This window comes from Enoplosus armatus, chromosome 4, assembly GCF_043641665.1.
Source record: "Enoplosus armatus isolate fEnoArm2 chromosome 4, fEnoArm2.hap1, whole genome shotgun sequence".
Taxonomy (NCBI): domain Eukaryota; kingdom Metazoa; phylum Chordata; class Actinopteri; order Centrarchiformes; family Enoplosidae; genus Enoplosus; species Enoplosus armatus.
The window spans coordinates 7,132,677-7,156,974 of NC_092183.1; the positions used below are offsets into that span (position 1 = coordinate 7,132,677).

At 40.8% G+C, this 24,298-nt stretch overlaps 2 protein-coding genes across 2 annotated transcripts; one reads left to right on the forward strand and one right to left on the reverse strand.

Moving 5' to 3' along the window:
• The first annotated feature begins 410 nt into the window (after positions 1-410).
• naaladl1 (N-acetylated alpha-linked acidic dipeptidase like 1) lies at positions 411-9,809 on the forward strand. The gene is made up of 19 exons (XM_070903660.1): positions 411-610; positions 916-1,088; positions 1,699-1,820; positions 2,925-3,044; positions 3,735-3,927; positions 4,145-4,238; positions 4,330-4,434; positions 5,054-5,139; positions 5,253-5,372; positions 5,461-5,546; positions 5,944-6,007; positions 6,258-6,325; positions 6,433-6,524; positions 7,098-7,191; positions 7,571-7,652; positions 7,894-8,067; positions 8,433-8,520; positions 8,624-8,716; positions 9,565-9,809. The coding sequence occupies exons 1-19, from the start codon at positions 411-413 to the stop codon at positions 9,740-9,742; spliced, it is 2,232 nt and encodes a 743-aa protein (XP_070759761.1). The 3' UTR covers positions 9,743-9,809.
• Positions 9,810-12,191: 2,382 nt separating this feature from the next.
• atosb (atos homolog b) lies at positions 12,192-21,155 on the reverse strand. The gene is made up of 9 exons (XM_070904409.1): positions 21,019-21,155; positions 20,498-20,704; positions 18,480-19,827; positions 16,969-17,027; positions 16,462-16,561; positions 15,297-15,455; positions 14,302-14,370; positions 13,837-14,042; positions 12,192-13,548 (listed from the first exon to the last, which is right to left on the reverse strand). The coding sequence occupies exons 3-9, from the start codon at positions 19,653-19,655 to the stop codon at positions 13,395-13,397; spliced, it is 1,923 nt and encodes a 640-aa protein (XP_070760510.1). The 5' UTR covers positions 19,656-19,827; positions 20,498-20,704; positions 21,019-21,155; the 3' UTR covers positions 12,192-13,394.
• Positions 21,156-24,298: the final 3,143 nt, after the last annotated feature.

Below are 24,298 nucleotides of genomic sequence, written 5' to 3' on the forward strand. Positions count from 1 at the left end.
CACTTTAGAAACTGGTGAGGATTTAAACTTTCAAACAAAACAAACTCTAAATATCACCTGAAAACCGAAAATATATAGCACACTCACACAGTGTGAGTGTTAACACTGAAAATAAATGGATTTACACGCCACTCACAAACATACACAAAGGGATAAAGTCCATGCCATCTGCAAACATTAATGAGTAATCTTTACAATGAGCGTGTCTTTTTCTCATGGGAGGTCATTTCAGTGTGACCAGTGTTGCAGCGATCATTTGGGAATCAGATGCGAGGATTTTCTCTTACATAAGCCTGGATTCATAAGCAACATCAAAACATTCTTTGGTGAAAGCTCACTGTCAGGCACAAGATTCAGGTCCAAAGAGAAGGTCAACTTTCTTTTTTGAAGATCTAATTCCAGGCACGACAATGATAAAGCAGATGTTGATTGGGATTCTGTGTGGTGCTGCAGTACTGACCGCAGGTATCCTAATCGGCCACTATGGCATCACCAACAGCAGCAGCTCTGCACCATCCTGGGTGAAGGATGTGGCGAAGGATGTGGACGAGAGCCTCATTGAAAAGTTCTTGTCTGAGGTGGACAGCATCCACATTCAGGAAAACCTAAAGTGAGTTTATGAATGATCAAATTTAGATTTTGTTGGTCACTCAATCATGTGTTTCATTTTGTTTAGTGGTTCAAGTGGTAAAAAATGTGGGAACAGGAAGTCAAAAAAGGAAAGTGAGTCAAAGAGGTGGATTATAAAGAGATTTCAACCTACTAAAACATTCAAGCATTAGCATTTGGTTTTCGTGTCTCAGTCTAAATAAACTGAAGGTTCATCAGCATTCTTGTTAGGTCCAATGGGAATCATTTGGCATCATGGGGTTTTTATTCAATCAAACTTTTCTTTATCCTCATCTTCTTCCACAGGGAGTTGACCAAAGTTCCCCACATGGCCACCACAGCTGGAGACGAGCAGACAGTGCAGTTTATGCTCAAGAGATGGCAGGACCCCGAAACAGGTCTGGACCAGGCCTGGAGAGAGGAGTACATGGTCTTCCTGTCCTTCCCTGACCCCAAGAACCCCAACAAGGTCACTGTAGGTGGGTCAACAGGTTGTTGAATGTGTTGGAATGAAAGTGGGGACAGTCACACCATCCATCCCCATTCAGCGTGTTTTGTAATGCTGAAATTCACCGGTCTTAATCAAATGATCCTTTCACTACAGTTTAAGAAAGTTCAGGGATAAAGGGTACTAAACGGGACTCATATCCAGTCTAACATAACTCTCCAAACATTATAAGATGGAGTTAATAAATAGGCTTTTCTTGAGTTGTGCTGTATGATTTACTGCTGGGAAAGCTGCAGTAAAACAGGTTTTAAATTGTCTGTAACATCTGCAAGATTATCCCAGCGAAGCCAAAGTGCTCAAGCCACTCATAAATTATTAAATTTAGCTCATGTTTCCCATCATGTGTCATTAAAACCAACTTTAGTTGGAAGTAATACTTTTTGTTTTGAAATAACATTTACATTCCACATTCAATCCAACTTCCCCCCAAAAACTGGAACTAATCTAAAAAAGTCCATAGTCTGAAGGAATTTGGCTACATTTATGTGGTTTCCTACATTGGGGGGGTTTTAATTCTGCCAGTGACCTTTCACTTTACTTACTGTACTAGCAGACCAGTGACCCTGAATTGTTTATTTCAGTGACCCCGTCTGATACTGTGCTGCACACTGCCAGAGAAAAAGAGAAGAGTTATACTCCGGACCAAAATGATACTGAAGTGGTTCAGCCATACGCTGCATACTCTCCTGCCGGACACCCAAAGGTAAAAAGCTGCATTCCGATCTATCTGCAATTCTGTTCCCTTAAAGCTCCCTTAAAAAACCCATTTTAACCTCAAAGCGTTGCTCTAAATCCTTACTTGATATTAATCAGGAAAGTAAATCTAATTTCCGCTCAGGTGAATGAACGTTTAACCTTTGTCTTGGAAACCAAATCTGAAGCACTTAGCCAAGCTCATGAGGACATAAAGCAACATCTGTACGCCATACAGAAGCTAAATAATACAATATAGTCACAGGAGAAGCAACTAATATTGTGTTGACAAGAGGTTGTGTTTATGTGACTTCCTGTTTAAATGAAGCATACATAATATCTGGGAAGTAATTCACTGAAACTATAAAAATCACATGATTGTCACATACCCTGTCTCACACAGCACCTGTCATGACCTTTGAGGCCCCTTTCTTAAGTTCTTACGTCTTCTGACATTTATCTGTTATTCATGGTCACTGTAGGCTCATGGGAATATTTTATTATTTTTACCGTTTTACAGGTTAAAGCCTGTGTTTGACACACAAGTTATTGCTCGACTTTAATGCTGATCTAAGAATTTAGAAGACAAGGAAACTCCTGCTTCAAACAATGGTGAAGTGGTGTTGCAACAAAAGTAGGTATTTAAGTGTGTGTTAGTCAAAGTCAGATATAGTTGGTGAATTACTGGTGCCACAAAACAGATATGTCATCCTCAAGGCTAAAACCTTTTGCATGTCTTATCGAGTACCGGTAACATATCAAGTTATGATGTAGATAAACCGACAAGAGCCCATCTGTTAAGGGTGGTAAAGACTGGTTGGTCTGTGTCTGTGACCATCTATGGTATAATAAAGGCTTATAATAACAGAGGAAGCTGTGAAAAGGAATAAAATAAACATGCATGCTAATAGTCTTTTGTTTGTCAGAATTATATTTGAAATCACAGCACCAGATAAGTGAAATGATTCTCAGAGAGTTGCATGATGATTTTGATTGGATTTATAAAAAGATCTAGGATCTAAGGTCTTAATTTGTATCTTAAAATGATAACCCAATCCTGGCAGCACTTGTGTTGCTTCTGTTGGCCAATTGTTGATTTTTCTGATGGTTTTAGGGGAAACTTGTGTACGCCAACCAGGGGAAACCAAGTGACTACCAGAAGTTGAACGAGACAGTGGATCTCAGAGGAACCATTGCTATCACCAGATATGGTGGAGCAGGACGAGCTGCTAAGGTGAGTTGCACTTTGTGCTAACCAGAGGATGACTTCTAGACTATTATATTATCCTGTTTGTGTTTGGTTATGTTTTATAAAAAATAACCAGAAACAATCTATCCAGGAGAGATAAAACGTCTGTGCCAAAAGTGGCAGTTACATGCAGGTGAGCTTTGAGTACTGTCATCAATAAAGTCAAACCCTCAAATCTAAACGACACCTTTTATTGAGATAGTAAAGGATGTGGAGGACAAACATGTTACACTGTCATTAGTGTACAGTTTGTTCACAGTTCTTAGACCACTGTGACTGTAAGAACGATAGATAAAGATCAAATCTTGGCAGACTTGATAAAGTTTCTGTATGTAAAGCTACCCATGACTCCCAATGAAGAAGCTCAGCTGTAGATTCTTTGTATTAATGTCGTGAAATCAAAATATCTAACTTTTATTCTCAAGAAAGCATACAACCGGCAGTACAAAATATACTGCACATTGCAATCTTTCATTGCAGCACAAAACATAAGGTCAGATAAAGCATGCATACAGAGTGCTGTCATAGTTTAATGGCCATCAATAGAATAATGGTTGTACTGCAGTGCTTCCAGGTGGAAATGAATAAGTTTATTGAAATAAATGAAAGATAAATGTGTAAATCAATAAATTATATAAATAAAATTCAACCAAATGCCATTTGTGTCTCATCTAGGCCATCAATGCGGCACCCTTCGGTGTCATTGGTGTGCTTGTCTACACAGACCCTTTGGACATCAACGATGGTCTCATGTCAGACATCAACGAAACATATCCTCACTCCTGGTACATGCCACCCTCTGGTGTGGAGAGAGGTTCCTTTAACAGTGCCTATGGAGACATGCTCACACCCTACCTGGCTGCCAAAGGTAAACAGTGACTTGTGTAAAAATGGTACACAAGGTGCACATACAGTAGTGTTTTTCTTTTTTATTGTGTTTACTACTGCTGCACTTTGGCTCCAATACTAAATGAGGAGGGATTTTTACAGCTATATGCAGTTTCAAATACACATATAAAGATAAGATCCGGTCATATTGAATCACTTCATTTTAATATTTAACTTTTCTATAAACAATTTTGCAGAGGAAACCTACAGAATTCCAGTCGAGAGCATTACAGGGATCCCTCCCATTCCAATTCAACCAATCGGATTTGAGGATGCCTACACGCTAATCTGGTTTGTGATGAGACGAATTTGCTTGAGGAATGTAAAACAGTCCAAAATGGTTGTGTTATGAACTGACTTGTTTTTCCATTGGTCATTTCAGTAAGCTAGGCGGAGATGCAGCTCCAGCTGAATGGCAGGGAGCATTTAACTGTAGCTACAACTTTGGTGGCCCGGGGTTCAAACATACATCTGATTTCAACAACAGGTAATCAACTGCCAGACAAATTCAAGCATTAGCTTCATTGAAATCTGTTTTATCAAAGTAACCCATGAATAGATGGGGTTACATCAGAGAGGAGCAGCATCAATCTCTACCAAGTGAGGTAAGTTTCACCTTATTTGCCCAGATTACATTTTAAAGGCAGGCACTTTCAGTCCCACAAGTTATGTAGAAGTAACAAGAAAAACGTTCAATATTAGCTCTTCACTGAAAATGTTTTAAGTTATTGTATTTTGCTACAACCCTTCATCCACTTCAAACAGCCACCTGTCCCATCTGACCAGATGCAACTTTGCTGCATCTTTACTTTTACCTTCTTTAGAAATTACAAAATAAACTTCATCAAAACTTGCTTTTTTCCTTTTCAATGATTCAAGTACATAGAAAATATATATATTATAAACATAATGAATTGGCAAGCCAGTCTGATTATTTTTCTTCACTTTTCAATTGCATATCAAACCTTTTACATCTTCAAGAGTAGGGAGTAAAATTGAATGTTTCCAAATATATCCTGTTGGAGACGAAGCAGCAGTATTGCAGTGGGAAGTCTATTTGTCTCTCTTCCTTGTTGCTTCAAATTTCTGAAAATTTTCTGTTCAAGTGATGTGAAAATGGACATCTTCAACCATGAAGAAGTGAAGAACTCCTCCAATGTGATGGGAGTTATCAGAGGGAGTGTCGAGCCAGGTGAGACTGGAGACCATGTCCAAATCTGCCATGCAATATCATCTGTTTTTCCACTTGTAATTACTCAGCGGCTGCTCTGTGTTTGTGCTCCATGTGTGTGTTCATGTCCACAGACAGGTATGTGATCTATGGGAACCACAGGGACAGTTGGGTTCACGGAGCCATCGACCCGAGCAGTGGGACGTCGGTCATGCTGGAACTGAGCAGAGTGCTGGGCATGATGGTCAAGCAGGGTGAGGAGAGTCATAGTTGAATGAATGACTGAATTGTTTTGTTTATAGTGCTGAATAAAAAGTGAATTTCTGTTGCTCTCTGTGGCAGGCAAATGGAGGCCTCGCAGGTCCATTATCTTTGGAAGCTGGGGAGCTGAGGAGTTTGGTCTTATTGGGTCTGCAGAATACACAGAGGTGATTTGCAATGACTTCACATGATTAGACATAAAATTAGGCAATATGTTAATGTAATTCTAAAATGTTTTGAAAGAAGAAATAACAGTCTTTCTTTACAAATGAAAAGATAAATTACTTTGGTCAATGCACTCAGGGGTTTTGCCAATACAACCTTTATGAGCAGAAGTTTATGGTGGCTAATGTTGGCAGACATTTGATGGATATTCCTGTATAACAAACATCCATGACTACTTTTGTTGAGTTGATTACTCTTCTCTACTTGTGCTACTGTTACACTAGATTTATCATTATTTTCATTATTTGTAACTCCAGTGGCAAATTACATAGTCCTGCTTTAAGTATTGCAAGTATACTTACAGTGACAAATATAACCTTGATCTTGTCTTTTCTCCAGCAATACTTCACCAAGCTCAGTGAACGAACCGTTGCTTACATCAATGTGGATATAGCTGTTTTTGGTAAGAAGCTCAACCTGCACTACATGTCAGGAGTAAATGAAAATGCCTATTATCACAAACGTGCCAAAGTACATGGTTTACATTTTTGCTAATTTGCCTTCAGATGTTTGTAGGAATGATCTTGAAACTATCTTGTTGACTGACATTAATTACTTTGTCTTACAAAATGTTCACTGACAGCAGGTCTTGTGCCTTGGAAATAATAGTGATACTAATCCAAAACAAATCTTCTTCATCTTCCATTCCTCAGCCAACGCCACTCTCAGGGCCTCTGGGATGCCATCAGTCCAGAACGTCATCTTCAAAGCCGCAAAACAGGTGAGCTCATGTGTCAGTTCAGGTGTTTCTCTCCGGCGTTTTAACTTGAACAAAACTATTACTACACCACCAGGAACCTGTCACATAAAAGTGTGTTTGCTCTCCAGGTCAATGCACCTGGACTGGACTCCACGTCTGTGTACGACAACTGGATCCGATATTCCAACAGGACAAGCCCGGCCCACGGACCGATTCCCAGGTAATGACCTACAGTCACCCCTCTCCAATTTTCTCACATCTTGCTTTGCATCCTGGGAGAAGAATCATCAAGGTTTTTAGTCCAAATCCCCAGTCTTTGGTTGACAGTTTGTGGAACTGATTGGTTGTTTGCCCATTACTGATATAGACCAAAACATTTGATCCAAAATCTGTAGGTTTTTAAAGAACAGGCTTGTGATTGGACATTTGAAACAATAGGGTTAATTGTTCCTGTAATCCTAGATCAGATGGCCAACAAAGGAAGAGTATGACTGTAATCCATACATCTATATTGTATGCAACTGTGTGCATCTGAAAAAGAGCATGCATTCTCAACAACAACAGTACCATGAGATAACAATATTACATTTTACTTATCAGACCTCCTTAGATAACCCCACGTTGTCACAAAGCATTGCGCCTTTGCCAAGCTGAGTTGTACCTTCCTTAACGGTATGTGGTTTATTATCTGTGTTGTGAGGTCATCTGAATCGTGAAGGTGTTCATATTTCATATACTGTATGTGTCCCCACAGAGGTCTCAATAAAAGATTCTTCTTGTCTTCCTTTGACAGGGTTGGATACCTGTCAGGAGCAGGGAGCGACTACGCTGCCTTTGTCCATTACTTGGGAATCACTTCCATGGACATTTCATACACATACGACAGGGTATGAAAGAAGTCCTCATAAACTCGCTGCCTTTGACCACTGTGACTGTGTGTATATGTAGGATATGGAAACCTTGTATGGTAACAATTCAATCTTCAGAAGTTCTTCACCTGTAATACAGTTTGAAGGCAGCAACAACAAGCACAACAAATCTCTTCAAACTGTGGTCCAATGTCTTGTTTGTCATTTTGTTTCTCTTCATTGGGTCCAAGACACATTCCTCCTCCCTGCCAATTGGATCTTAAATTTGTTGCACTTTTGATGTCTTGCTCTATTGTTTAATTTTAACATGTCTTATTTGACCTTTTGTTTGAAGTAAGCTGTCACCCAAAAAGTTTTTCATTTCATATCATGTAACTGTATATTTTTCTTCATACAGAGTAAAACAAATGCTCGTATTTACCCTGCGTACCACACAGCATACGACACCTTTGACTACGCCTCAAAGTTCATTGATCCTGGTGAGCAATGAACTCTCATGTTATCACATATTTTATTTTCTTGTATAATACTTCTTCTGCAGCCAGTTAATGATAGGAATCGCAGTCCTTACATTGTTGTACATTGAAAATTATTGATATATTTTAACAAAAACCCTTCGATTTCTCAGCCAAACAGTTTCTTCTCAATTTCTCCAGCAAAACATTTTCCCAACAATTCCACTTGTGTATAACATCTCATTCTACCACTTCCTCCTGTCAGGGTTCGTCAGTCACCAGGCCATTGCCAGGACAGCAGGTAACGTCCTGATCCGATTGGCTGACAGTCTGGTGTTGCCATTAAACTGCAGCGACTACGCTGAGAGCCTGGAGGAGTACCTCAACACAGCAGTGACCCTTTATCAGCATCAACTGCAAGCTAGAAATATCTCGATGGGTAAGCATAGGATAGTTAGAGATGTTTCAGTGATTCATGGGAATATTGCTGTACACAACATACATTAATAAACATTATGCATTTGAATCTGTTTCAGTGTTTCAGATGGAGCAGTGAATGCAATGTTTTTATGGTTTTGACTTGTGTGCTTCCATCTTGGGCCAAGGCAGCAGAAAAAACCACGTACTCCATTACTTCTAATTGTTGGACCTAAGTAGCAGGAACAACCTGAGGGCATAAGTGCTAAAAAAACTGTCTTCAGGCTGCACTTAAGAACAGAACAAACAACAGAAACAGCATCTGTCTCTCCTATTAGCAGTCACAGAGCATTAAAGATGGTGGAATATTTGCCATTCTTTTTTCAGAACCACTAAAAAGTGCAGTGGCCAGCTTTCGGAGAGCAGCTACGCATTTGGACCAGGTGATTCACAGTTCAGACCTGGCAAATGAAACGTAAGAGCACAAACATACATATACAGACACATTGTTATCTCCTTTGCCGTCCACATAGAAAGTAATGCCAGCCCTCTCTCTCTCCATCTCTCTCTTCTCTTAGACCACTGAAGGTCAGAAGGATCAACGACCAGCTCATGCTGCTGGACCGAGCTTTCCTGAACCCTCTGGCCTTCCCAGATAAATATGCATACAGGTAAGAAGATGATTAGCCAGCCTCAGGTCTGCATGCTGTGTGCAAAATGCAATTAAGCGGCCATGTTTTACGTGCAAAGAGAGTAGGAGGAATGGGAGGTTGTGCCACTGCTAATTTTACATCCACTACTTTGGTCGAGACTGAAATATTTATAAAATATCCACGACATTTTGCAGAGACATTCCTTTTCCTCTAGTTTCACCATGAGGTTGAAAATTGTGGTTTTGAATTAAGTGCCTTGACAACAATTAGATGGATTGTAATGAAATGACACATATATTCATGTCTTGTATTGTAATAACTTTTCATGTAGCGCTATCATTAGGTCAAAAGTTGTCCATTACTTATGTTTATATCCAAATACCTGCAAAACGATGTCCCATCAGCCTCAGCTGTACTTTGTGTTTAGTGCTAACAAATCTTAGCATGCTAAGACAATAACCTCAGTGGGTAACGTGGTAAACATTATATCTGCTGAACACTAGCATGTTAGCATTGTAATTGTGAGCATGTTAGCATGCTGGCATTTATATTTAGCTCAAAGCACCAGGGCTATAGACTCTTAGTTTTGTTGTTGTAAAGATGCTTGTGAAGCTTTTCTATAGATAAAATAAATTCACTTTTATTCCTCACACTCGTGCTGCGTTATTGAAGGTTCCCAGGACTGAGTTTCTGTTCTGCTAAAAGTCTTTTCTGTCCTATTTCTCTTCCTCTCTGACTCCCTCCTCTTCTTACTGCATTAGCCACAGTCTCTTGACTAGAAATGGTCTCCTTCATTAGCATCTCTATTAATTGTTCAACTGCCTGTCATTGTTATATCACTCTTTATTTCCTGGTGTGATACACAGACATGTTATCTGGGCCTCAAGTAGTGCCGGCAAGCCAACCTTCCCAGGTCTGGCTGACGCCTACGCCACCGCTGAGTCATCAGCACAGTCCAGCCACTGGGACAAAGTGCACTACCACCTGTCAGTCCTGAGCCAGGCCATTGAGGGCGCCGCCAACACACTGGTTGACGTCATATAGACACAGATGGGGAGGGAGGAACTGCACTAACTCAGGAATTTAATAAAAAGACATGCCATGATTAGAGTATTTATGGATGATAAACAGTAACATGAATGATGTCTTCTATCTTTGTCACAGCATTAAAATATTTTAATATGTTTTTTTTTTTTCATTAAAGCACTTCATTAAAGATGAACCACATCAGTTGTTGTTAATACAGTTGTAGTTATTATTTCAAGTGTACACCAACTGTTAAAATTAGCTTTCACCTACATAGGTTAAAGGTACCTGTATTAGGCAGCACACATTTTCTGCAGATTATTAATCTCCACTGTGGGAAATCTTTCCGCATTGAGTTAACAACAACAAGTACAATTGAGACAGTGGTCACTAATGACAAAAGAGACACAAATATCCACCTCAGTAAAGCACAATACAAGACATCTCATCTTGAGCTGTCTTTGTTTTCTTTAGAACTTGGTTAGGTTAAGTTTAGTGGAGTTTGTATCTCATAAGTAATCTCATCAAAACTGAAGAGACGACAGGATAGCTGAATATCTCCAAGTCAATGTTGGCATTACATCTAAATGTGTAAAATGTGTAAAACCATTGGTTTCATATTTCAATGTTGCTGATGCATGTTAGTATTCAACAATAAACTAATTCATGTTTTTTATACAAATTTAAAGAGCTGAGTAATAGTAGAATATTTCCAGAAATGTCTTGTGTTGTCATTGCCAAGATCAAATTATTTTCACAATTAACATTTTAGGAAATTGACAAATGATGGTATTTTTTAAATTTCAGAGATCAAACTCAGGATGAGTCACAATCAATGAGAGATGTTGACTTATTTTCCAGACATTAACATATGTGTGCCAAAACTATTTCATCCGACAGGAGCAGTAAGCAGTCGTACCCCTGAGCCACCAGACTGTCTGGGAATGAGGAAAGCAGACAGACGCTGCAGGGCCATTATAGCAGAATGATGCAATGTACATTTACTGGGTTTATGATCCAGGACTTAATAGATCAAGAGCATCCTCCAATGCATGCATTGGGCAGTGCAATGGCATACAGAGGGATACAGTTTAGTTAAAAAGTTAGAAAGATTGGTGCAAAGGTTTGTCATATTAGGATGAATGCCTATTAGCAACATTTGTCAGCTGTCAAGGATATCTGGCAATCAGCACAGCAGAAGCAACATGAGATGACTATCAGAGCTCCAGAGAGGATAAATCTCCTGTTCCCAAACTGCGGTTTCCATAAATGCAAATGATTTAATACGTCAAGAGGTTCAGTCTGAAAAAATTTGGCAGCACTGACAAACTGCACCTCATGAAAAACCTGCAGCACTGGATGTGGAGTCACAATACTGGCTCCTGCCACCAGGGGTCAGAAATTGCTTTGAGACAATCCTATGGGCCAAGTCAGCATTTGGGATTACAAGTGTGGCTGTCACAAAAGCTGAGTGACAGTGGTGGCTACAAACCCAGTCAAATCAGCCGACTGGAAAGTTAATTAATTTCACAGATACAACTGATCTGTGAAATGCTGCCAATAATTATGTTAAACCTAGAAGTGTGAAGAAAGGGGAACAAAGCTACCAACAGAGATGGGAGAGAAGGGGAAGCCTGAAAAACTGTTCTTCTGTGACTACATGGGTTCTTCTCCTTAACTTTCTTTCCTGTTCAGGATATAGTGGACATATGCAGTATGTACCAGTTGACAAGCAATCTAATATGAGTGACATTTGTAGCAGTATTTGCAGTGTTTTTTGTTAAATTACGTTTAAATGATTTTGTCTACCCCCTGTATGTGATATGAAAACACACCATCGTGGATGTCACACAAACTATTAAATGACCTCATTAGTGGAACTAAATCTTTTTACATGTTCAGGATCAGTCCCTAATCCATATTTATATCTTGCATTAAGCAAATTCTTCTGACATTATGCACAGTGTATTGCAGGAATGACTGGCTGTTTTGTTGGCGATATATATATATAGTTGGTCAACAGTATTTTTAGCTGGGAAATGTTTACAGAGGAAGGATTTTTTTAGCAATGCCGTACTTCACATTTACTCGGTTTGACATCAATATTTGCAGAACTGCCCAGAACAACCAAAGTCTGTGTGTTCATAGCCACTGAGCAGTTTCAGCGGTGCAGCAGAAGCCAGGGGAGGAAGCACTTTTTAGCCTAAAGGCCTCTCATTCCTATTTGTAAACAATCTGCAAGAACCAATCCACTTAATTGGTTAAGTAATTCAGCGGAAAGCCAAAATTCAGAAACAGCAATGATGTGGTAAAAAGTAGGATTTCCACAATGATTGATGATCAAAAACAACAAACACAGGTACTACTCGCCAGTCGCAGAGTTTATTCTTTTAAATATACATAGACTTTTTCCCCATATTAAATACCCCACCACCCTTCCCTCCCTTATCATCCCTCCCTCCTCCCATTTCTTCCCTCACTCAGTTCTCCACTTTCTCTATTCCCCCTCCAGAGAGAAAGCTTGTCCGGCTGAAAAACACACTCTACTTTGTGCAGCATATTGCTTATTAAGACATTTGCGAAAACATAAATTAAAAATACTACAGCTTTTTGTTTTTTTTCATTTTCTGCTCCAACATAAGACTGTTCTGAACAGAATCTAAAAAAAAGAAAATTTAAAAAAAGAAAACAGCACAGTGTCCCTCAGTCTGGCTACATAAAATGAACGGGATTCCCCTGTACTTCCTGGCATCGTATGACCCTCCTGGCTTGAAGTGTACACAGTGGTCTGTTCCATGATAAGCGAAATGGTAAGGGGAGAAATTTATTCTTCAACAGATGTCCTGAGTTTGGTCAAATCATGTCGGTGTGTTGTTTATCATGTGTTAAATGATAAGACATCCGATCAAGGAGGCTGATTCCGTTTGCTTTCACTAGTGTTTGTGTCTTGCTGATTCTGCTCTTCGCTGGTCAGAAAGTGTATGACTGTGTAAAAAGTGGGGGTAATTCATTTATTCACCCCACAATCAAGGATGTGCTTGTTTGTGACCTTTTGTCAAAACTGAAAGTTGTGGAAATGATTGGTCCGATGAGGCGGTTGGCGCTGCAGGCAGAGTGAAGGACAGTGTGATACGGCACTAGAGGAAAATTCAGGTGTTTAAGTCACAAGGCATGCATGTTAACACTGAACTCAGAGAGTCGCCACCAGAAGTGTTTCAGCTGTGACGTGTGTGGTATCTGCTGTGCGTGAGTCTTGTCAGTCTGTTTTGGTGTGTGTGTCAGTGTTTGTGCATTTCTTTCTTTGTTCGGGTGAAGGTGTTGTAAAAGTCCCGCTTTGCCAGACTGCTCCGACACTAATATTTCTAACATTTTTAATATTTTCAGTGAATAGAAGATACAAGGAATGGTTTGTTTGGTTGAGTGACATTTTCTATCACCAATTTGTTTTGACTTTCAATGGAGAATAAATGCATAAAAAGCAGGACTTTTACTGTTACCAACACTGTATTATATTTTCACGTGTGTCTTGTGTGCATGTGGCGTGTCTCATCAAGTCTTATCAAGTTTTGTGTCCATCATTCTAGCAGTCTGTCTGTTTCCCTCCCTCCTCTTTAGGAAGCACAGGAGGGGCTGCGTTGGCATTGGGGAGAGTCAAAGGGTCAAGCTGGGGTCACACGCGTGGGGAGTATTTTGGGTTTCTTGGCACCTCGGTGAAAGATTTCAGCTCATAAGGGATCCCTGTGTCCACTTCGATGGATTTGCGGGAGAATAGCAGCCGGATATCATTGTGCAAGTAGATCTTCCCAGATTTGGAGCTCTGGAATCTGAGAAAGTAAAAGAACAAGTGTGAGCAAAACACTTTTTTCTTACTCAACTTAAACCTGGAAAATTACTGCAAGACTATACTTACAGGTGTGTAAAAATATAATATTAATGAGAATACACATTTTGTTCACACTTTCTCTGTGTTGTAACACTTTTGCTTGTTAGGGATATTTCAATTAAGCTTTTTACTTTGATACTTTTACAGACATCACAACACAGGCTAATAAAGCAGAAGTCAAGCGTTAACAAAACATCAGGTATAAAAACAGCTAAAACCTGAGTCATACCTGAGATGTATCAGGTAGCAGAGAATCTTCTTCCTGTCCAGCACTCCGCCCCCTGGAGACGCCTCGCCTTTCCCCTCAACCCCCTCCTCTACAGGCACCAGGAAGATACGGTGGCGCAGGAAGGTCATGTGATTGACGGGCATGTCGCCAAAGTTGTAGGTCACCAGGAACATCTTCACCACAGTTTTGTTGGGATTAAATAAGGTCTGAGAACAGATGTCAGACCAAAATCAGCAAAACTAAGACTGCTGGCAGTGGTTTTAGAGAAACACTGTACAAGAGGTTATTGTTGTACTGCACATCGTTTCATCCTTGCATTGACAAGTACATGACTCTTACGCATATTCCATGCCATCATATTAAACATTGTGGTAGTACAGATGAGACACATCTGAAAGATGTTTCATTTTTCATAGGCAACCTGGTAACCTGAGCAAAGAATGAGATGAAGAAAGTCAAACTTACCACTTGAATGGTCCCTGCTTTGGGTATGCTGTATCCTTTCTTTCCAAGAGGTTCGAGAGATATCACCCCCTGTGAGGGAGAGAGACAGAGACATGGCACTGATTAAATGTCCTCAATCACTGTAATGGCAAAATAACTCTTGAATTTGTGAACTTCTACATTAGGATCTAGATTAAATGTGCTAAAATTAAACTTTTAGGAAGCAGCAGTTTGACGGCAGTATTACAATTGTAATTTTCATTTCTAGTTTGATCCACTGACGAGGCACATCTGTTTAAGTTATGCATGTAAAACCAATTTGTTATCAAAAACACTAAACACACACAAAAAATAAAATCCTAAATGAAAGCAGATTAACTCTAAAATAACTACATCATGCTGTAGTTTCAAAGGCAGTTACACAGGGAGTCCTATTATGTTAAATGCCAATTAACAGTTCAAAGAACTGAATCAAAAGAGCCCTAACAGTCATCACTTTTATACACAACAATTCAAAGCCAACATGAGGCATGAAACTAAGAAAGTGAAAACAGCTGGTTTCCAAATGGTCCACTGTAACAGCAGACACAGTATACGATTTCTTATAAGTAGGACTTGCTGGTCCTACTTTACTAAGGACTTGGTGATCTTATGTTATATGATTACATGTGATAAATGTATAGTATTCAGTGCTGATGTAGACAGATGTGGGAAAAGGCTCTGTAATACATGCAGGAAAAGAAGAACACAACACATATTTATTTACATCTGGTTCTGAAGAAGCAAGCCAACATCAACCTTGTTGAAGCCATTTCTATATTTGTCATTGTTTTGGGTAGCTGTTCTGATCTCTAATTTTGCTTTGTTTTTCTTTCAGCGTGTTTATCATTTTCATACTACCTGCCATGTGCAATAAACATTGTTGTTTTTTTGTTTGGTTAACTGTTTGTACATGACTAAGTGCACACACAACCACACACAAACACACAATATCTTGCACACACACACAGACTGACCAGGAAGGGTGAGGGTGCGCTGTGCTCTGAGATGTCGTAGTAAGTAACCTGCACAGGCAGGGTGACGTGCTGTGGGCAATAGGAGCCGCTGGCACCGATCTCTGCCGTGAAGCCTTCAATCCGGCCTGACGGAGAGAATCGTCCCTTCAATATGGACTCCTGGAATACACAAGACAAAGAGAAGAGGGTATATAGTCATGAACAGGAGCCTTTTAAAACTCTTTATATTGTAAAACTTGGGGTTCATTAAGGACAGTGTTTACTGCTGCACTCTGAGTCAAGTTTGGCCATAGAATCAGAAAAACACCCTACTGAGACTGTGTCCATATTTCATGTATTTATCTTAATTGAAACCAAAGCAGTGTTGAACACAGTAATAAAATATGCATATGCTGGCCAACAACAATGTTAGCCAAGAGGATGATATTTTGAAAACATTAAATCATGAACTAACATTATTACATTGTTACCTGTTTTACCTAATTTTAATGCCAATATATCCTCTGTCTTTAAATTAGCTACACTAAGGAATAAAGCAAATATCTTAGATACGTTAACCATGTCATTTTAGCACTAATTTATTCTTCCTGGGTGAGGTTTTGCAGCAATTAGAAAAACAGCTAAGCCTATTTACACACGAGGCTGAACCCCAAAATAAGATTTCAGCACTGGAAAGATGGAGAACTTGTTCTTTTCACTGACATTCAGATATATTGGGTGTATCAACTTAACAACTTACTGCAACCTATTCAAAAATGTGTTTGATTTTAGCTTGTGCAAATAAATAAAACTCAAACTCCCAGTGGGTCAGGGCAGTCACAATTTTAAAGAAATTTAAATTCCAAAAATGTCCCAATAATTAGAATCTATGTTTTATGGGTTTTTTTTGTCGGAGACATGTCTATTCATTAATATGTTTTAGCATTAAGGTCATATAATTGCATTTACACATTTCTGACAATGTCAACAAAAACTGAACATTACAAACTTAAACTTATGTCGTCTAGGAAGAACCAAGACTGTTTCTGGCTCCACTTGGAATAGATTTACATTGATTAAAGTTTGGGTTTGCAGCTGGGTCTGTCAATATGTCATGGACAGGCACCATCTTTGACTGGCAGTTACTTTCCCCTGAAATGATTAAAATAATGTTTAAAATTTGTACCTCAAAGTTGCCGAGTAGTGATCTGCTGATGGAAGATGAGGGCCAACTGGAACGTGTAGAGCGGCCGGTGTCTGTGTGTCTGCCGCTGCGCAGCTGCCGACTGAAAATGACCACAAACACACACAAAACAGACCGGTGGTTAGTGGTGAAGATTACACTAATTTTGTCTTAACCAACATGTCACATGCCTCTGAGTGTGTCTGTGTGTCTGAGTATTCAAGTCCAGACAACAAAACCCTTTAATTTAGAATAACATATAACCTACACTAACTCCCACCTTCTTTCCCTATGTTGACTTTACTGCAGTCAACCTGACTGACATTCAACTGATCTCATCTATTCACATGTGTCCATGCATTTACACTCACAAAAACTCTAACCCAATGCACCTGCTGAAGTTGAGATGTTGTTCTCTTAATCCCTTTTTAGAAGACATTGTCTTTTTATATTGACATTTGTTTGTAATTAAATGATATAACTTTGTTGGAAATATGATGGCGCACTCACCTTTTCAGCCGCAGCCCACTTTTTAGCCGTCTCCCTGACCTCGTACAGTCGGTGGAAGTCTGAACAAAGAAAGGACAAAAAAAGGATTTTGTTGTCTGTTAATATATTGTAATATTAATACCCTGATTTATGCCAACACACACAGCCTATCACAAATGAGTAATTAGCTTGACATGTAAAAAAAATAGAATTCTCAATACACACAGAAAATAAAGAATAAATGGGCGTGTGTTTGTGTTTGTGTCTTTCCGCAAGAGAATTTTGTATGTGTAATTGTGTATTTCAGGTGTCCTCTTACTTACTGAGCACTGACTATTGGACGTTGCGTCACACGCACAAACATTCCCCATTTCCAGGCTGCCGTTCATCGTAAAGGCCACCAAACTGTCAGATGACTCGTCACTAGCCAAACCTATGCTACCTGCTAGCCATTTGCTCACAGCAAACCTTTCACTCATGGTTAGCATATTGGTATTAGCTAACCCTTGGTTACACTGGCTCTCTATAGAGCTTGGAGCTCTTTGTCAGCTTGACGTCTCATCGTCACACTCGATCAAAACCACAGACGGCATTTTAGAATATCCTCCCGTCTCTCCTTTCTGTATCTTTTTCTAACCTTTATTTACTGAAATATCACCTGTGACAGTTTGGCCTCGCTCCCTTGTTTAACTCTTCCTTTCACTGTCCTCTCTGTCCCTTATTTTTGTCCTCGAGTCTTTCTTACATCTATGTTTCTCCCTGTGCTTCCCTCACACTTACACTAAACACCTCTAGTCACAATGATCCCACCACTGTACTAACTAGTGAAATAGTGAACCCTATTGTTATCATTAGCACACTCCCCACCCCCCAAATCCGCACACTCAAAGCTCTTTCTGGCCTCCCAATGTTCAAAAATTGCCAATTCACTTCCAGAACCATTTTTAAGCAGGATGTATGTACGTGTGTGTGTTTATGTGTGTGCATGTGTATGAAAGACACAGCACACTCATGTGGGGTAACAATGGACTCTCCCTCAATGGGCTCTATTCTGGAGCTACTCAGCCTGTTCCAGCGCGGCGTGATGATGAGCCGGGCATCACTTCATTCTTTCACTTTTACTTGTTCTCTTAGTTTCTCTTTATTTATGCCTCAGCCTCTTTTCCAGGACTGTCAAGGCTATCAGATGTGTTACTATCAACCACTGACTTTGAACAGCTATTCCTTATGCTGTATTCAAAGTTTTAGAAACGTTCGCGCAGTGGACTGAATGTTTTTGGTCTAAAAGCACAGTATTTGCATGCAAATGTCCACATGCTGTTTTTAAATGTTTGCTGCAATATAATCACCTCAAGGTCCTTTCTAGTGGTAGTTAATTAGGGTTGGAAAACTGTATCATCTGGTCATTAAAAAAATAAAGTTTTCCTCTACTCTTATTTCCTTCCTTCAAGTACTAATGTGGTTTGGTAAATTAGATTTATCAAATTTCTGAGAGAGATGTATCATGTGTGTATGTATGCGAGTGTGCTGACCTTAGGCCGGTCCCATGCAGAGGGCAGCAGGTGGTTCCAGTAAGGGGCAGCTTTCGCATCAGTGCTGCGACATGAGGCCGGGCCAAGTCCTGGAGCCAGCAATGACAGCCTGCTTCTCTTGGATGTGGAGGGTCCCTCATCTTCTGAACATGACTCCCCTGTGTCACCCGGGGACAGCAGCCTCTTTTTGGCCGGCCAGTGGCCTCCAGAGGATAGACGGTGGCCATTAGTGCTGGGTGTTTTCTCCCAGGATGCCAGGCCATTAGAGGATGAGGAGGCAACCTGGGTGGCACTTCGCTCAGGTGGGGAGGATTCAAGTCCAACTTCCCATTCGGTGGCCTCCCCTGGTTCCTGCAGCTCTGTGTGGTGTGGAGGGGAGAAAGGGCCTGGAGGGCTGGTGGGACTGGCAGGGTTGGGAGTTTCATACATGGACATTTCATATAAGTGCGGGCTGGGCTGTCCTCCAGAAGAGCCATTACTACAGCTCTCATTTCCAGGGCTACCTAATGAATAGGTGGGTGTAGGTGGCTCAGTCCTGGCTGAGCTTCCAAGGGAATGGCCCTGGTCACAGAGATGGCTATGTGGGTCACACATTGGCGGTGATTTAGGTGAGAGTGGAGCAAATACATCAGGAATGGGCCTGTCATGATTGTGCTGAGTTGGACGTCGGGAGGGGTTATGGCTTGGGGAGAGGGGTGGAGACCTGGGTGACAGTCCCCCCTCTGAGTCTCTGTGCTCCATCTGTGTGTTAGAGTATACAGAACCAGGCCCACCAGGGCCAATCGCTAACCCCATCCCAACACCTTGAGCTGGGGCTGGCCCACACAGCACCCCTCCCTCAAATGCCTCCTTGTCTGAGGAGTCCCCCAGATGGGGGCGCTTATGAGTCAACTGAGGCTCTTCTAGCCCCCTTTTCACGCCCAACCGGACAGGCCTCTGTTGGGGATCAGTGTGGGATTCTGTGGAGGTAGAAAATCCCCCCAACTGGGAGAAAATGGAGAGCTGGTAGACCTTTTGGAGCCGCAACTCCTCCTGTCCAAAGTGCCTGGGCGCCCCTGGTCTGACCCCAGGGTCTAGGCCCGGTGTTGGGGCTGTAGGTGGAGGAAGGTCCCCCTCCTGGGCTGGAAGCTCTAATGGAGCCTTTTTGTGGGCTAACTCCACGTGAATGTGCCGCATGGTTTCTTTGCAGGAGGAAAAGAGTCTTGACTAACTTTTGTGCAACAGGGTCAAGTAGGTCCTCACAAGTGCCAGGAGGCAGAGCAAGATGTTCCACAGGAATAGGAAATCCTATAGTTCCTGCTGTGATGTTGTCAAACAGTGTGAATCAGAAAGCTGAGCTGCACAGCACCTGAGAGGACCAAAATATATAGTATTAATATTCAGGACAGATTTTAATAAAACAATTAATAATGATAGACGTATGAGAGAAGGAAAACATAAAATGAAAAGGCATGAAAAAATGAAAATATGAAAATTCTAAGCTGTCAACAATCGTGAGAATTTGATGATATCTGTAATTTAGGGTCTTCAGGTTCTGAAAATAGTCACTTCAACCAAAGTTTTTGTTGCATTACACTACTACATACTTTTGCTACATATTTGAATAGAATTATCATTTTCATCTCTTTTACAGAGTATTGATTGACTGCCACAGACAAACAGCATGAATCCCATCATTCGCTTCTGGTACATGCTTGATACCAGACACTCTGACACTTCAGCCAGGTGTTGCAGAACACACCCATTCTATTTTTGCAGAACTATATAATAAACAAGATCCCAGCTTTCAGAAAAAGTTAGTTAAATTTGGGCTGCTGAATCCCTTTTTGCTGCTTTCTTTATTGTGACTGCAAAGGAATGGAGTAGGTGTAGGTAGTAGATAGTCTGCCCTGAGAAAATATTATTGGCTACAAAGCAGAGGGGAAATCAGGTACTTATATTATATTGTTTACTTAAAGGTATATGCCTAGTCTAACTGAATAATATATTGAAGACAACGCCCAAGATCAGCATCTCACCTCTGTGCCCGTCCTTGACTAATTCTGCCCGTGTGGACAACCTGCATCTGGCACAACATCTGGAAGTTGTGTCTAAAATGGCCTACTAAAGGAACCCGTCTATCTCCATGGCAGCTGCCATGAAACGACGCCAACATCCCAAGATAGGTAATCAGGAAACAATAAAGACTCCAGAGGAAGCAGGAGTGAAGGAGGTGGGCACAGGAGCTACAACCAGAGGAGAAATAAAAATATTGGAGGTTTGTCGATGAAAAAGGAAAATACGATCAACTAACACCATGATAGATATCATAGCTTATGATTCAAAGTTACTACAGTGTGTTTGTGTGTGAACACCTTGGATATATTTCCAAGAATAAAAACGTTTTTGATTTGTTTTAACCGTTAGAAGTTACAAGCAACTTGGTCAGACAACCAATTGGTCAATACACATTTATTGCATTACATTTGTTTATTTAAGAAAGACATTTAATATAGATGGTCTGGAATAATAAGTCATCAACCTGAGGACTAAAACTTACCAGAGCGGGCGGAGTGTCAGTGATACCGGAGGCTCTTGAGAGGAAATGTCTCTGAACCAGAATTGGAAGAAACTCTTTGGGGGCTCCCTCTGTGATTGGCTGATAGCCAGACACGCCCTCCTTGGTCACCTGGGCGTAGGGTGCGGCACGGCTGTGGCATCATGACAGGGTCATTCCACCCAGAATCCCTAAAGAGACAGAAAGATATAGAAACAAATCAAATCAGTGGTCAGTCAGTTGCTTTTATCATTAAGATGAGACTACTCCTCCTGAAAACACACACGCACACACACAGATTATGACAAATATACCGATGTATACACTCAAATTCACACCAAAGAAAGTCAAACACATATGTCCTCATCCTCAAAGGCACACATATTGTGTAAACACAAGTTAGGAAGCCAATATTTAAGTCTGTTACTAAACTTGAGAAGAACCACACCCTTCCCTTATCATTTAAGTACGCAACAAGTAAACTGAGGGAGAAATATTAGTCTCATTCCCTTTTACTTTCAATAACCAAATACCCCATTTTGAGTACAAAAACCCAAACACTCTGGGTTGAGGATCAAACATGGAGGAGCCACTTGTGGAGCAAAGAGTTGATATTTCCAGTTCTAACTTGGCATTAAGTGGTGCTAGGCCAACAGAAGTGGGACGTTTCCCGACCCACTTGGACCAGAACTTGGGAATGCGGACGGGGGAAGTCACAGTGAGCTGTTGCCATGGCGACCAGTAGCCCAAGGATAACGGCTCCTTTGTGCTTGGCCACAAAGAGGGAGAAAGAGAGGCAGCGCTAGAGAGAGAGAGGGAGCGAGAGAGAGAGAGAGAGAGAGGGTGGACAATGGGGGGTGCTGGGGTGCAAAGATGCTCCTCCAAGAAAATATCTACATACACAACAAAATGGCTGTCGTCCATGAGGTGTGTACAACCAGCCAAAAATGTCAACATACTGTGATAAAGGCGTATGTTCTAAAAGGAGGCAGAATATTTTGATTGACGTGCTTACACATTTCATCCAAAGCTTGAAATGTAAAATGTGACAATTGGAGGAGCCAAGGAACCTAATCTGACTAACACCCTGCTGGCACCCATATAAATGAGTAAAGAAGAGAAATACAGACCTACATTACAGAAACCAGTTACTTCACTTTCTAGCATTTCCTTTTAAAATCATCATGACAAAACAGTGATGATGCATGAAGAGATCCATTACGCACACAGAAGTGATGAAATGTGTGATGAAAGGTGGAACTGTAGGTTCTGGAGGAATGTTACAGTTCAACACAAATATGTAATGATCAAACTAGTGGCACTCTAGGAGACCTACGGCAGGTGTTTCAATTGCTTGGCTGACAAATAGCGTTTATATATGAGCATGTGTTGTGTTTCATATCTTTCTTCTCAAACCAAATTCTCCATTCATTCAGGACAATACAGTCTTTAAGTTCGACGAAGGAAAGGATCATCTGTCAAAGGCAACACAAGAATGAGAACACCAGACAGAGGGACATAAAAGGGGAAAAAGAGACAGACTGACCCTCAACTCCCCCCAATATACATTATAACCTGATTATACACAACTGCAGTATAATGGTCTATCACCAGGTAATAATGCTTTCCTATCACTGCACACAAAGAATCACATGGAAACAGCGTCAGGCCTTTGTCACCTGTAATTACTCACATGACATATGGTCCTTATGCAGTCACATAACGCTACCTTAGGGAAAACCCAGGTTGTGCAATTTACGCACAAATGCGAGTGACTCTCTCAAAATTCAGAACAAAACATCATTTTGCAGTAGTCCACACATGTGGATTAAATATATTTTCTAACAACCAAAGATTTAGAGAATTTAAACTTTACACCAGAGAAAAATAATGCTAGTATTCTAACATTCATAGCCTAAATGCCATGAAATTGCCACTGCTATAACTCATTGTTTTCTTACTGGAATTAGCCTAATATGAACAGAAGGACATGGCAATGTCTCTATAACTTTTGGCCCCATTTACAAGTCATATATCAACTGTTGGTCAAATCAGGACATTTGATAATTTTGTGGATATTCCTCGGGGTTGGGGTAAATCTAAGGCCAAACCAGAACTGTCCCAGTCAAACAGGAATATCTGGTTAATGTCATTAGCAAGTCATATAACAAAAGATGGCAGAGGCAGTGTGACTTACATTTGTGAGTTCAATTAACACAACACAAGGAATCACCTCCTCTTGTTTTGTCCCCTCCCCTGAAGACAGGTGGAGTCTCCAGAGCGAGCGCCCAGGGGCAGACACTGGGGGTGGGGGATGGGGAAAGAATGGAAGAGGAGTCAGCAATGAGTATTTATAGTTATTGCCTATGTCAGAGCTCACTGGGAGTACCCAAAGGCTCTCTGCTGGGTCCCACTTGATTTCCAACCTTATTTTGAACTAACTGAGCTGGAGGCTGGCAGAGGCTGCCCAACCCTTTTCAGGCTTGATCCAGGAGCCAAGCTGAGGAGTAGAAACACTCTGGCTTCACCCCAAGAAAGGCTTCAGGCTGCTGGGCGTGTGTGCCAGACTTGAGAACTTAAGAACTCTATTACTGCATTGCTGCATAGTAGTGGTTGTAATACAGTCACACTCGCACCTTAGAGAATGTTCCCATATTCACCTTTAATCTATTAGTACAATCTGATCTGTGTAAAATGCACATGACCTGTGTGCACACTTACTATGTGCTACTCACACAGTCAAGGATATGAAAAAACACCTGTACAGTATCTGTACCAACAGCAAAACAGCAAACAATTGTGCAAACAGTTATTCCATGTTTGCAAACCTACCTTTTTCTGCTTAAGTGGTCCAATTTCCCCAATATGGGTCAATAAAACAAATTTTGCCTTATCTACATAAAATCATTACGTTTTCCCTTTAAAAGCTATTATTAATAGCGTAAAAAATCATTACCCTCAAATTTCATCTCACAGTTCCTTGATTGAACACTGCTGACATGAAGCATGAAGACGTTACACATCACTGGCAGGCCAGGTGCAATCTCGATGTAACATCTGCAGCATGTCTGGAAATGGAGCAGCACGCAATCATTCAAGAAAGAGAGAGTAGGAATGGTGAGATGACAGACAAAGGAATGAGAAACGCCTGACAAGAAGGAGGCAGCAAGACAGAGGTAGAGAGAGAGAGGGGAGCGAGAGAAAATGAGGAGAACAGAGAGAGCCAAAGACCTTGAGGGAGGTATAAATAAAGCAGGAGCAGGTAGAACTCCCCAGTGTCAGG